Raw genomic sequence first — 14,750 nt, 5'->3', positions numbered from 1 at the left:
GATCACACAATATATGCAGGCCAAATTTGGCCCGCGGGCCAGAGTTTGACACCCATGTCCTAGAGGGACTGATACATTTCTGTCAACGTTTCATGTCAATGATTACGATTCTAAATCGATCCAAATTTAGGGTCGATAAAAAAAATAAAGTTTTTCCAGGCCATCTTCATGCTTGCTTGTTGTGCGTGTACATCAGCAGCCAAGAGGAGTTTTTGTAAGTTGTTTTGAAAAGGTTTTATGATTTATACACCAAATAATACATTGCAAGAACCGGTTTGATTCGAGATACCGAGAGAGGCATGTGGCAGCACAGTGGGCTCGATGCCCAACGACGGCTACGCCGGCTGCACGTCCCGACGGACCCCAGGTCCCCTAACTCGGAACACGCGGGGTTTCTCGGGCACTCCTCCCTTCAACCAGTGCAAGGTTAATAGTTGAATCAGACTCCTCGGAATCAAACAGTCAACTATTGTAGGACACCCCTAGGCGTGAGTGCGCGATGCACCATTGCAAACGCCACCGCCAAACAAAATAAACAAAGTAGCGCAAAGTACGCCATTCAAGCAAGAACCACAACTGATCCAAACAGCAGAAAAAAATGTGAGAAAAGAAACACTCACCCATGTTATATTCCATGTTGCTTTTGGGGTAAATAAGGAGGTCTCTTGCAAAAACGGGATTCCCGGCGGGATGGAACAGAGGTTGATCATGACGTATGTGTGGCAGCGACCTGCAAGTGTCACATGATTAGATCATGTCATGGTTATGGTGTAAGTTCATTTCGAACATTCATAGTTAGAATATGGTAGATCACATATTTCCAGTTTCTCAGTAAAGCACATCCAAAAAGGAGTAGGAAGAAACAGAGCTTATTAAACACCTCTAAAGGCTTGGTGGCCACATGCGTGGACAGCACCTTTTAGCTCTTATTTCCAAAATTGTGTACACTACTGAATTGGGGTCTTATGGCCTCTTATGTGGACACTTATACTGCCATCAGGTGGTGTCAGAAGAGTATAACATACAATGGAATTTGGGAAAGAAAAGTGTAAAAATAAGAATTAGCATGTCACTAAACATGAAGTACACGTTTGTTACTTATTGACTAAGTACATCTTATCAAAAGATGATTCTTAGTTTTTATTCTAATTAGGGTTCAATAAGCCCAAATAGCAAAGAGAAATAAAAAAAAGCATGTAAACAAACAGCTTGAGCCCATACTTGCCAAACCTCCTGAATTTTCCGGGAGACTCCCGAATTTCAGTGCCTCTCCCGAAAATCTCCCGTGACAACCATTCTCCCGAATTTCTCCCGATTTCCAGCCGGACTTAAGGCATGCCCCCTCCAGGTCCGTGCGGACCTGAGTGAAGACAGCCTGTTGTCACGTCCGCTTGTCCTTTACATAAACAACGTGCCGGCCCAATCACGTTATAGCAGGGGTCACCAACCTTTTTGAAACCAAGAGCTACTTTTTGGGTACTGATTAATGTGAAGGGCTACCAGTTTGATACACACTTACATAAATTGCCAGAAATAGCCAATTTGCTCAATTTACCTTTAACTATGTTATTATTAATAATTAATGATATTTATCTTTGTGGAAACACTGATCATCTTAATGATTTCTCACAATAAATATATATAGAAACAGATAAATATCAATATGCAACACTTTATTTTTATATTTTCTCTAAGTGCACATTTTTCAAATTGAACATTTTCAAAGGGTCACTTCTAAGACAGTCTTGTGAAATCACAATATCCCATTTTAACTAGCTAGCCACTAACATTTTTATAAAAAAGGAGAAAACACGAAAAAATTTAAATTAAATTTTGAAACATAGTTTATCTTCAATTTCGACTCTTTAAAATTCAAAATTCAACCCAAAAAAAGGAGAAAAACTAGCTAATTCGAATCTTTTTGAAAAAATAAAAAAAAGAATTTATGGAACATTAGTAATTTTTCCTGATTAAGATTAATTTTAGAATTTTGATGACATGTTTTAAATAGGTTAAAATCCAATCTGGACTTTGTTAGAATATATAACAAATTGGACCAAGCTACATTTCTAACAAAGACAAATCATTATTTCTTCTAGATTTTCCAGAACAAAAATGTTAAATTTTATTTTTTGTAATTATTTACTATTTATTTAATTATAAAATAAATTCAAAAGACTTTGAAATAAGATTTTAATTTGATTCTACAGATTATCTAGATTTGCCAGAATATTTTTTTTTTTGAATTTTAATCAAAATAAGTTTGAAGAAATATTTCACAAATATTCTTTGTCGAAAAAACAGAAGCTAAAATGACAAATTAAATTACAATTTATTTATTATTCTTTACAATAAAAAAAATAAATTTACTTGAACATTGATTTAAATTGTCAGGAAAGAAGAGGAAGGATTTTAAAATGTAAAAAGGTATATGTGTTTAACAATCCTAAAATCATTTTTAAGGTTGTATTTTTTCTCTAAAATTGTCTTTCTGAAAGTTATAAGAAGCAAAATAAAAAAATAAATTAATTTATTTAAACAAGTGAAGACAAAGTCTTTAAAATATTTTCTTGGATTTTCAAATTCTATTTGAGTTTTGTCTCTCTTAGAATTAAAAATGTCGAGCAAAGCGAGACCAGCTTGCTAGTAAATAAATAAAATTTAAGAAATAGAGGCAGCTCATTGGTAAGTGCTGCTATTTGAGCTATTTTTAGAACAGGCCAGCGGGCGACTCATCTGGTCCTTACGGGCACCGCGTTGGTGACCCCTGCGTTATAGTATCTACGGCTTTTGGCGAGTGCACAACTGCACACACAATAAGAAGGAGACGAAGCAGAAGAACGAAGAAGACAGTCATGGCGACGACGAGTGACAGAGAATAAATATAAATATACTCCTCCCCCCTTAACCCCGCCCCCCGGCCCCGCCCACCTCAACCTCTCCCCCCCAAAAATCTCCTGAATTTGGAGGTCTCAAGGTTGGCAAGTATGCTTGGGCCTTAAGAGGATAATCCTACTGTACTCCTTTCGGTCACATAGCAATTTCTAACACATTTGTTTGTACTCAATTTGTAACACAAAAAGCGAATAAGTAATAAATTAATAACAAACAAGGTTCTCATTAACAGATTCACATAACGAGACGAATATGACTGTCAATTTTTAAAATACGGTTAAAGATGTTTATCAGGATACTTCTTCGTTGTACTTTGTTAACACTGAGTTTGTACTATTTCTTAAATTAGATCACATTAGTAAATTGCTTTGACTTCTTTGCTTAATCCAGTCCTTCTCAAATGGTGGGGCGGGCCCCCCTGGGGGGGCGTGGTGCGATGCCAGGGGGGCGCGTGTGACCTCGGGGAACATGATGAAGCCAATGCAGCAATTGAAATTGAATTGAATTATATTTATATAGCGCTTTTCTCTCGTGACTCAAAGCGCTTTACATAGTGAAACCCAATATCTAAGTTACATTTAAACCAGTGTGGGTGGCACTGGGAGCAGGTGGGTAAAGTGTCTTGCCCAAGGACACAACGGCAGTGACTAGGATGGCGGAAGCGAGGATCGAACCTGGAACCCTCAAGTCGCTGGCACTGCCGCTCTACCAACCGAGCTGTACCCCTGAGGTGAGGAAAAGACCGGTGTGTTGTTTCCTGTAATGTTAATAAGCTTTCTATGTTATGCAGAAGTATTGTTATAACAATTTTATAGACAAATAACTACTTATAATCACAGTGGGGGGGCGCAAAATATTTTCTTCTTCGTAAGGGGGGGAGTAACGGAAAATATTTGAGAAGCACTGGTTAAATCCATTACATAATCTAATTCCACATACTTGCCAACCTTGAGACCTCCGATTTCGGGAGGTGGGGGGAAGGGGGGTGCGGTGGGGCGGTGGGGGGGAGGCCTGGTTGGGGGCGTGGTTAAGAGGGGAGGAGTCAAGTATTTCATAGATATATATATATATATATATATATATATATATATATATATATATATATATATATATATCTAAGAAATACTTGACTTTCAGTGAATTCTAGCTATATATATATATATGTGTAAATAAATGAACACTGAAATTCAAGTATTTCTCATATATATATATATATATATATATATATATATATATATATATATATATATATATATATGAGAAATACTTGAATTTCAGTGTTCATTTATTTACACATATATACACACATAACACTCATCTACTCATTGTTGAGTTAAGGGTTGAATTGTCCATCCTTGTTCTATTCTCTGTCACTATTTTTCTAACCATGCTGAACACCCTCTCTGATGATGCATTCTGCCTCGTCTCCTTGTTGTGTGCGCAGTTGTGCACTGCACTCTCTAAAAGCCCTAGATGTTATTGTCACATATGCATGTACAGTAGATGGCAGTATTGTCCTGTTTAAGAGTGTCACAACATTGCTGTTTACGGCAGACGAACTGCTTTACGGTAGACGAAAACGTGACTGCTGTTGTTGTGTGTTGTTGCCGCGCTGGGAGGACGTTAATGAAACTGCCCAACAGTAAACCCACATAAGAAACCAAGAACTCGCCCTCGATCATTCTACAGTTATAACGTGATTGGGTAGGTACGCTGTTTATATTGTGGGTTAGCGGAGTCCGCCTGAATTTCGGGAGAAAATTTGTCCCGGAAGGTTTTCGGGAGAGGCGCTGAATTTCGGGAGTCTCCCGGAAAATCCGGGAGGGTTGGCAAGTATGCATTTGATACAAGAAATAAGTTCTGAAAAGATACCTGTGTCTAAGTGATACATAAACACAGTCAAGGGGCAAGACCTGCTGCATGCCTCGCGTGGCGCTGAACACCCTATTGGCCGCCTCCCTCGTCTTGGTGACCACGCAATCCATGTCGCCCTTGATGTGCCAGGAAATGACCCTGGCGGCATCGTCGTCCTGCACAAAGGCCAGGTGGCCGACCTGCGTTCGAAAAGAACAAATGTTGTCAGGATTGTTTGTGAGTCGGTGAGACCGGGTCTCGTTACCTTTCCCAAAACATCCTGCTGCCCATCCGAATATTTTGGAATTGAGCAGACTCTCCTGGGCATTTTCTCAATCTGGTTAGCTTCAGACATCTTTCTGCTCAGGTGCTGGTTGACCGTTTTGATCTGCGGAGAATACCTCAAAGGTCTTCATGTACTTGTCACATCGCATCTCATTTACATACAAGAGAGAGTCTTACAGTGACTGGTGGACGTAGTTTCAACTTGCTTACGAGCTGGTTTTGAAGAATGCTCTCCTTACGTTTTGCCTCGTCGTACCGATCTGGCAAAAGAGAATCGGTCGTCATCATTTTGCACATGTGTAAGAATGTTTATGGAGAAGAAAACAAACAAAAGCAAACAGTTCAGTTTGTCCTAGTCTGGAAGTAGTCTTTGCCATTAAGTCGAATGTGCCAGCCTTTTTTTGTTGTTGAGCCCAACAAAGTGTTTTACTGTAAGTATTGTACTTATTACACAACAGCTGTTTGATTGTAACGTGCGTCTTAGTTGTCGTTCTCATTACCAAATGTAGAGGCGATAAAATTGCACTCTTAAATCGCTGACCCTAATTAGTGGCATGTACAAACCCTGTTTCCATATGAGTTGGGAAATTGTGTTAGATGTAAATATAAACGGAATACAATGATTTGCAAATCCTTTTCAACCCATATTCAGTTGAATATGCTACAAAGACAACATATTTGATGTTCAAACTGATAAACAATTATTTTTTTGCAAATAATCATTAACTCTAGAATTTGATGCCAGCAACACGTGACAAAGAAGTTGGGAAAGGTGGCAATAAATACTGATAAAGTTGAGAAATGCTCATCAAACACTTATTTGGAACATCCCACAGGTGAACAGGCTAATTGGGAACAGGTGGGTGCCATGATTGGGTATAAAAGTAGATTCCATGAAATGCTCAGTCATTCACAAACAAGGATGGGGCGAGGGTCACCACTTTGTCAACAAATGCGTGAGCAATTGTTGAACAGTTTAAGAAAAACCTTTCTCAACCAGCTATTGCAAGGAATTTAGGGATTTCACCATCTACGCTCCGTAATATCATCAAAGGGTTCAGAGAATCTGGAGAAATCACTGCACGTAAGCAGCTAAGCCTGTGACCTTCGATCCCTCAGGCTGTACTGCATCAACAAGCGACATCAGTGTGTAAAGGATATCACCACATGGGCTCAGGAACACTTCAGAAACCCACTGTCAGTAACTACAGTTGGTTGCGATATCTGTAAGTGCAAGTTAAAACTCTCCTATGCAAGGCGAAAACCGTTTATCAACACCACCCAGAAACGCCGTCGGCTTCGTTGGGCCTGAGCTCATCTAAGATGGACTGATACAAAGTGGAAAAGTGTTCTGTGGTCTGACGAGTCCACATTTCAAATTGTTTTTGGAAACTGTGGACGTCGTGTCCTCTGGACCAAAGAGGAAAAGAGCCATCCGGATTGTTATAGGCGCAAAGTTGAAAAGCTAGCATCTGTGATGGTATGGGGGTGTATTAGTGCCCAAGACATGGGTAACTTACACATCTGTGAAGGCGCCATTAATGCTGAAAGGTACATACAGGTTTTGGAGCAACATATGTTGCCATCCAAGCAATGTTACCATGGACGCCCCTGCTTATTTCAGCAAGACAATGTCAAGCCATGTGTTACATCAACGTGGCTTCATAGTAAAAGAGTGCGGGAACTAGACTGGCCTGCCTGTAGTCCAGACCGGTCTCCCATTGAAAATGTGCGGCGCATTATGAAGCCTAAAATAGCACAACGAAGACCCCCGGACTGTTGAACAACTTAAGCTGTACATCAAGCAAGAATGGGAAAGAATTCCACCTGAGAAGCTTAAAAAAATGTGTCTCCTCAGTTCCCAAACGTTTACTGAGTGTTGCTAAAAGGAAAGGCCATGTAACACAGTGGTGAACATGCCCTTTCCCAACTACTTTGGCACGTGTTGCAGCCATGAAATTCTAAGTTAATTATTATTTGCAAAAAAAAAAAAAAAAGTTTATGAGTTTGAACATCAAATATGTTGTCTTTGTAGTGCTTTCAATTGAATATGGGTTGAAAAGGATTTGCAAATCATTGTATTCCGTTTATATTTACATCTAACACAATTTCCCAACTCATATGGAAACGGGATTTGTATACGGCATATGCAATGTAAACTAGAATTGAGCTAGCTAGCACATTTGTTGTATTTATTTTGTGTTTGAATGTCAGAGGTTTTCTGTATTTCATGTAGGTTACATTGACTTTATTGATTTTAGGGGTGCGCAGATTCGATATTGATATCAGATATCAGTCTGACATCAGCAGAAAAAACCAGTATCTCAGTATATTGGCTGGCATCCAAATTCTCAGATATAAGCTGTCCTGCTAGCGTGTTTACTTGTGCAAAGTTCGACAGCCAGTTAACATCTAAATTAGAGATATCCGCTAAGATCAGCCTGCTGATATTATCGGCCGATAAATGCGTTAAAATGTAATATCGGAAATTATCGGTATCGTTTTTTTTTATTATTATCGGTATCGTTTTTTTAAAATGTTTTATTTTTTATTTAATCAACATAAAAAACACAAGATACACTTACAATTAGTGCACCAACCCAAAAACCCTCCCTCCCCCAATTACACTCATTCACACAAAAGGGTTATTTATTTCTGTTATTAATATTCTGGTTCCTACATTATATATCAATATATATCAATACAGTCTGCAAGGGATACAGTCCGTAAGCACACATGATTGTGCGTGCTGCTGGTCCACTAATAGTACTAACCTTTAACAGTTAATTTTACAAATTTTCATTAATTACTAGTTTCTATGTAACTATTTTTATATTGTTTTACTTTCTTTTTTATTCAAGAAAATGTTTTTAATGTATTTATCTTATTTTATTAATTAAAAAAAAAAGTAACTTATCTTCACCATACCTGGTTGTCCAAATTAGGCATAATAATGTGTTAATTCCACGACTGCATATATCGGTTGATATCGGTATCGGTTGATATCGGTATCGGTAATTAAAGAGTTGGACAATATCGGGATATCGGCAAAAAGCCATTATCGGACATCCCTAATCTAAATGTCCTTCAAAAAACACACAAGGTTAGTAATTTCTTGCACTTTAAGTCAAGTCATTTACAAAAGAGAAACATTGTAGGCTGTAGGCTATTAGGAGCTAGCAGCTACACAACAGTTAAGCACACAATAGCACACAAGCAAAACATATGTATTAAAGTGTCCTTCAGTGAACAATATTGCAGTCTACAACAGCACATTGGTCAATATAAACAAGTATTAAATAATTGTAGTTGCATATTACTTACACATACAAAGTTTCCAAGGCAGAAGGGTGTCAGAAAGTATCCAGTAACAAACGTGTCCGCATCATTCAAATTACTGCCTCATTAGCTTAACTTAATAATCATGACCATTAGTGTCCTCGAAAAAACAATATACTACGCCACTTGAAATTAAAGACCGCAAAAGTTCATTCTCGACGGTGAATATTAGTTTAGTGTTTTTCATACCTACCATTGTTCTCATTAATTTCCCGCTACAAAATAAAAGAATGGATGATTTTTGCTAATATTGTACCTGGTCAAAATCATTATTGGCCAATACACAAGGCGCCAATGTTGGTATCGTATCGGAAGTGAAAAAGTTGTAAAACAGATCAAAACTTGTATCAGAGTTCTCCAATCTGACCTTTTAGCGCCAAAAATGACAAACATCTGTAGAGGTACTTCCATTTTTAGACACCCCACTTTTTATTATGATTTTTTTTTAACCAACTTTTTGCCAAAAGTTTGCCTTGGTTTGTGTACACCATCTCGGTTATCGTACAGCCAAAAATTGCGCCTAACAAACTAGTCCTTCTGCTGGCATATCATCCCGCAGGATGGAATGTCCAAATAAAGAATCCCACGTGTTTGTAACTCACTTTCTGGGCTTTTGTTTAGTGGAATATGACTGCAAAAATGTTTACGATGGAGTCAAATGAAGTTACAAGCGCTGGCACTTAGATAAAGTAAGTGAGAATCACTTTTGAAATCAAGAAATAACTCAGAGTATGGAGGTGGTGTTCAATTGGCTTTACCACTTCTTCCTCTCCGCTCATTGCCGTCTTGACCAACAAGTGTCTTCAGTAAAGGTAAATGTTATGTTGAATGTTCATTCATTCATTTACCCTATTTTCCAGACTATAGAGCGCACTGCCGATCAATGGTTTATTTTTTATCTTTTTTCATATATTAGGCGCACCAGATTATAGGGCGCATTAAAAGTCATATTATTATTACTTTTTTCTAAATGGAAAACACGTCTTTGTAGTCTACATAACATGTAATGGTGGTTCTTTGGTCAAAATGTTACATGGATTATATTTTACAGATCATCTTCAAGTCGCTTTCTGACAGTCGCTTCCGGATTCGCTGTTTTGTGGGCGGTCTTATTTTCGTGGCTCACCTTCGACAGCGGCTTCTCCCCGTCATCTTTGTTGTAGCGGTGTAGCGTGCAAGGACGGGAGTGGAAGAAGTGTCAAAAGATGGAGCTAACTGTTTTATTGACATTCACTCTTTACTTAAAACAATAACGGAGCAGCATCTCCTTAAAGGCCTACTGAAATGCGATTTTCTTATTTAAACGGGGATAGCAGGTCCATTCTATGTGTCATACTTGATCATTTCGCGATATTGCCATATTTTTGCTGAAAGGATTTAGTAGAGAACATCGACAATAAAGTTCGCAACTTTTGGTCGCTAAAAAAAAAGCCTTGCCTGTACCGGAAGTAGCAGACGAATAGCGTGACGTCACAGGTTGTGGAGCTCCTCACATCTGCACATTGTTTACAATCATGGCCACCAGCAGCGAGAGCGATTCGGACCGAGAAAGCGACGATTTCCCCATTAATTTGAGTGAGGATGAAAGATTCGTGGATGAAGAAAGTGGGAGTGAAGGACTAGAGGGCAGTGGGAGCGATTCAGATAGGGAAGATGCTGTGAGAGGCGAGTGGGACCTGATATTCAGCTGGGAATGACTAAAACAGTAAATAAACACAAGACATATATATACTCTATTAGCCACAACACAACCAGGCTTATATTTAATATGCCACAAATTAATCCCGCATAACAAACACCTCCCCCCTCCCGTCCATATAACCCGCCAATACAACTCAAACACCTGCACAACACACTCAATCCCACAGCCCAAAGTACCGTTCACCTCCCCAAAGTTCATACAGCACATATATTTCCCCAAAGTCCCCAAAGTTACGTACGTGAGACTTTTTGAAACTTTTATTAGTAGGTTGCACAGTGAAGTACATATTCCGTACAATTGACCACTAAATGGTAACACCCGAATAAGTTTTTCAACTTGTTTAAGTCGGGGTCCACTTAAATTGATTCATGACACAGATATATACTATCATATATACTATCATCATAATACAGTCATCACACAAGATAATCATCAGGGTGTATACATTGAATTATTTACGTGACATGCACATAGAGGCACGCACGTACGGGCAAGCGATCAAATGTTTGGAAGCCGCAGCTGCATGCGTACTCACGGTACCGTGTCTGCGTATCCAACTCAAAGTCCTCCTGGTAAGAGTCTCTGTTGCCCCAGTTCTCCACAGGCCAATGGTAAAGATTGACTGTCATCTTTCGGGAATGTAAACAATGAAACACCGGCCGTGTTTGTGTTGCTAAAGTCGGCCGCAATACACCGCTTCCCACCTACAGCTTTCTTCTTTGCGGTCTCCATTGTTCATTGAACAAATTGCAAAAGATTCACCAACACAGATGTCCAGAATACTGTGGAATTTTGCGATGAAAACAGATGACTTAATAGCTGGCCACCATGCTGTCCCAAAATGTCCTCCACAATCCGCGACGTCATCACGCGCAGGCGTCATCATACCGAGACGTTTTCAGCTGGATATGTCGCGCGAAATTTAAAATTGCACTTTAGTAAACTAACCCGGCCGTATTGGCATGTGTTGCAATGTCAGACTGCGTGGTCGGTAGTAGTGGGTTTCAGTAGGCCTTTAACAACAACACCGGAAATGTGTCCCGTGAAAAAACGCCCGACCGTAACTCTCTAATAACTAAAGTTCCTTGGGTGAACAATGTAAACTCACTACACCGGTATGTTTTAGCGCTTTCATGGCGAGTTTACTGACAGATATAAGTAAAAACTTTACACTACTTTATATTAGAAATGGCAACAGCGGGGGATTTATGTCACATAACAAGAAGATAGACAAAAAGAAGAAGCTTATCGACTCGCGGACATGCACAATGTTTCAGGACTTCTACAGGTCCCAAATGCAGATCAGCAGGTACCAGAAGGTAAGAAAAGTTGCTAATGCATAATATTGTAAAACAAAACGCCAGACCTTACAGTATACACCAGGGGTCAGGAACCTTTTTGACAGAGAGCCATGAAAGCCAAATATTTAAAAATGTATTTCCGTGAGAGCCATATCATATTTTTTAACACTGAATACTACTAAATGCATGCATTTTTAAGTAAGATCAACATTTTTAGAGTATAATAAGTCTCTTATTCTTTTTAATAATATTGTTGAGCGTGGCTACCACTGCTGCTCACTGCTCCCCTCACCTCCCAGGGATGGAAGAAGGGGATGGGTCAAATGCAAAGGACAATTTCACCACACCTAGTGTGTGTGTGACTATCAGTGGTACTTTAACTTTTAACTTTAACATAATTCTGAAGCTAACCAATAATAAATAAAACACTTCTTACCATTAATGCGACTTCTTGAACAGGTTCGGTAGAAAACGGATGGATGAATTAAAATGCATGAGAATATTTTCTCTTTTCAAAATGTATTTTTAACACTGTGATTACCGGCGGAACTATTCATTACTTATCGTGTTAAGCAATGTCAGCTAAGATTTATCTGAGAGCCAGATGCAGTCATCGAAAGAGCCACAGGTTCCCTACCTCTGGTATACACACACCATAATAATACTCATGTTTAATGCGCTGACAATTATTCAAGCGGTGTGTTTTCATAGCATACCAAAGTCGTACTAAAACATTTTGATAGATTTTTGAGCGCCGTGTGTAATGTTCTTTATTTTCAATGGAACATTTAAAATGTTGGTGTTTACTTGATACATATTGCAATTATAGTGCTGTCTACACTTATCTCTTATGTTTGACTGCCATCTACTGGTCACACCTATTACACCATGTACCAAATAAAAAAGCTTTGAGGTCGGTAAGCTAGACCATACTTGCCAACCTTAAGAACTCCGATTTCGGGAGGTGGGGGTGGGGGCGTGGTTGGGGGCGTGGCTAAGAGGGGAGGAGTATATTTACAGTTAGAATTCACCAAGTCAAGTATTTCATATATATATACTGTATATATATATATATATATATATATATATATATATATATATATATATATATATATATATATATATATGCTGTATATATATATATATATATATATATATATATACTGTGTATATATAATAAAATAAAAAAAATAAAAAAAAATAAAAAATATATATATATATATATATATATAAGAAATACTTATATATATATATCAATCTATCTATCTATCAAGAGGGACAGAGACAGCGCACAGTGCATGTGGATCACATGTTACCATGGCGAGAAAACATGGAGAGACTGCCAGTTATCTAGTCTCCACCAGTTGCAGAAAATGTGCCATCAGTACAACTGGACAGTGCTGTTTCAGTTCCATCACCAGGACCATCAGTGAGTCAGACACAAACTAGTCTCATCATTGAACCAGATTCAAGGGCTGCTGAGTTGCCATCATCAGAACCCAGATCACCCACAACAAAAACCCCACCAGTGATCCGCAGGTACCCAGAAAGGTTTCGAGTACCACCAAAAAAACTGAATCTCTGAAGACAGTATAAAAATCTGTGTTAAAGATGTACAAATACTGTTTGTATAATAAGCATGTTGTTGTTTACAAATGAGGGTTAAGAGTTCAGTACTAAAAAAAAAAAGAATGTGGCTTAAGTACAGTTTTTTAATTGAGCTGCTGCATTTTTTGGTTGGGTTGTTTATTTCTTTTGAGTAACATCTACATTTCTAAAAGGGGAGGAATGTAATAGAGTGATCTATGTTTGTCTGTTGCCATATCCTGGTGAATGTTGGCTATAGCGTACTGGGGTTACTTTTTGGTTGGCCAACGATTTACGTGGTTTTGCGCACCTGACGTCAAGTGTGTGAGTCTGCTCTGAAGTCTACAGTAAAGAGACGTACAGTACTTCATCCCCTCGCCTGTTTATTGCCTCCAACTCAATAAATTACAACAACATTGGTCCATGCAGGCGTGGCCTCCAGGTCCGCCTGAATTTCGGAAGGTTTTCGGGAGAAAATTTGTCCCGGGAGGTTTTCGGGAGAGGCGCTGAATTTCGGGAGTCTGCCGGAAAATCCGGGAGGGTTGGCATGTATGAGCTAGACCAAATTTATTCTTTACATTAGGCGCACCGGTAATAAGGCGCACTGTCGAGTTTTGAGAAAAAAAAAGGATTTTAAATTCGCCTTATAGTCTGGAAAATACGGTATGTTTTTCTGCATGTGAAACTACAATTATTCTCTATAAAAACATGTTTTGTCTTAATAATTGTGGGTGCCTGGAATAATTGGATTTATGTGATTAATTATGCAAAAACAGCTCCGGGTTTTCATACGATTTGGTTTTCGACCTATTTTTTGAAACAGAATAGTAACAAAAACCGAGGTACCACTCTACTAGACAATATTTACAGTATATATTTGAAGAAGGTTAATAACTACCGTATTTTTCGGAGTATAAGTCGCACCGGAGTATAAGTCGCACCTGCCGAAAATGCATAATAAAGAAGGAAAAAAAACTGGAGTATAAGTCCCATTTTTGGGGAAATTTATTTGATAAAATCCAACACCAAGAATAGACACTTGAAAGGCAATTTAAAATAAATAAAGAATAGTGAGCAACAGGCTGAATAAGTGTACGTTATATGAGGCATAAATAACCAACTGAGAAGGTGCCTGGTATGTTAACGTAACATATTATGGTAAGAGTCATTCAAATAACTATAACATATAGAACATGCTATACGTTTACCAAACAATCTGTCACTCCTAATCGCTAAATCCCATGAAATCTTATACGTCTAGTCTCTTACGTGAATGAGCTAAATAATATTATTTGATATTTTACGGTAATGTGTTAATAATTTCACACATAAGTCGCTCCTGAGTATAAGTCGCACCCTCGGCCAAACTATGAAAAAAACTGCAACTTATAGTCCGAAAAATACGGTAAATGAATTATTAGGATCCCTCCTTCCCCTGTCTATCTTTTGGTCCTTTATTGCAGCTTATGGTACAATGAGAGGTAACTCGGTGTAACGATATGACTCAGTGGCCTAGTGGTTAGAGTGTCCGCCCTGAGATCGGTAGGTTGTGGGTTCAAACCCCGGCCGAGTCATACCAAAGAGTATAAAAATGGGACCCATTACCTCCCTGCTTGGCACTCAGCATCAAGGGTTGGAATTGGGGGTTAAATCACCAAAAATGATTCCCGGGCGCGGCCACCGCTGCTGCCCACTGCTCCCCTCACCTCCCAGGGGGTGATCAAGGGTGATGGGTCAAATGCAGAGAATAATTTCGCCACACCTAGTGTGTGTGTGACAATCACTGG

The 14,750-nt window shown here is 38.8% G+C and overlaps 1 protein-coding gene across 2 annotated transcripts in view; it reads right to left on the bottom strand.

Moving 5' to 3' along the window:
* The window catches only part of smchd1 (structural maintenance of chromosomes flexible hinge domain containing 1), a 142,102-nt gene that overhangs the window by 26,002 nt on the left and 101,350 nt on the right, over window positions 1–14,750 (bottom strand). Inside the window, exons 40-43 of one of the 2 annotated variants that reach the window (XR_009815777.1) lie at window positions 5,212–5,294; window positions 5,015–5,137; window positions 4,809–4,949; window positions 621–730 (exon numbers count right to left, since the gene is read on the bottom strand). Coding sequence is in view for 1 of the 2 variants with exons in the window: in XM_061965755.2 (XP_061821739.1) it covers window positions 621–730; window positions 4,768–4,949; window positions 5,015–5,137; window positions 5,212–5,294 (498 nt within the window). In the remaining variant the exon portion in view is untranslated. Of the gene's footprint in view, window positions 1–620; window positions 731–4,767; window positions 4,950–5,014; window positions 5,138–5,211; window positions 5,295–14,750 lie in introns of both variants that reach the window. The other variant, XM_061965755.2, reaches the window with a different exon arrangement.

This window comes from Nerophis lumbriciformis, linkage group LG07 (assembly GCF_033978685.3).
Source record: "Nerophis lumbriciformis linkage group LG07, RoL_Nlum_v2.1, whole genome shotgun sequence".
Lineage (NCBI taxonomy): Eukaryota > Metazoa > Chordata > Actinopteri > Syngnathiformes > Syngnathidae > Nerophis > Nerophis lumbriciformis.
Note: the sequence above shows the minus strand (reverse complement) of the source record. Positions and strands in the feature narration are given on the sequence as shown.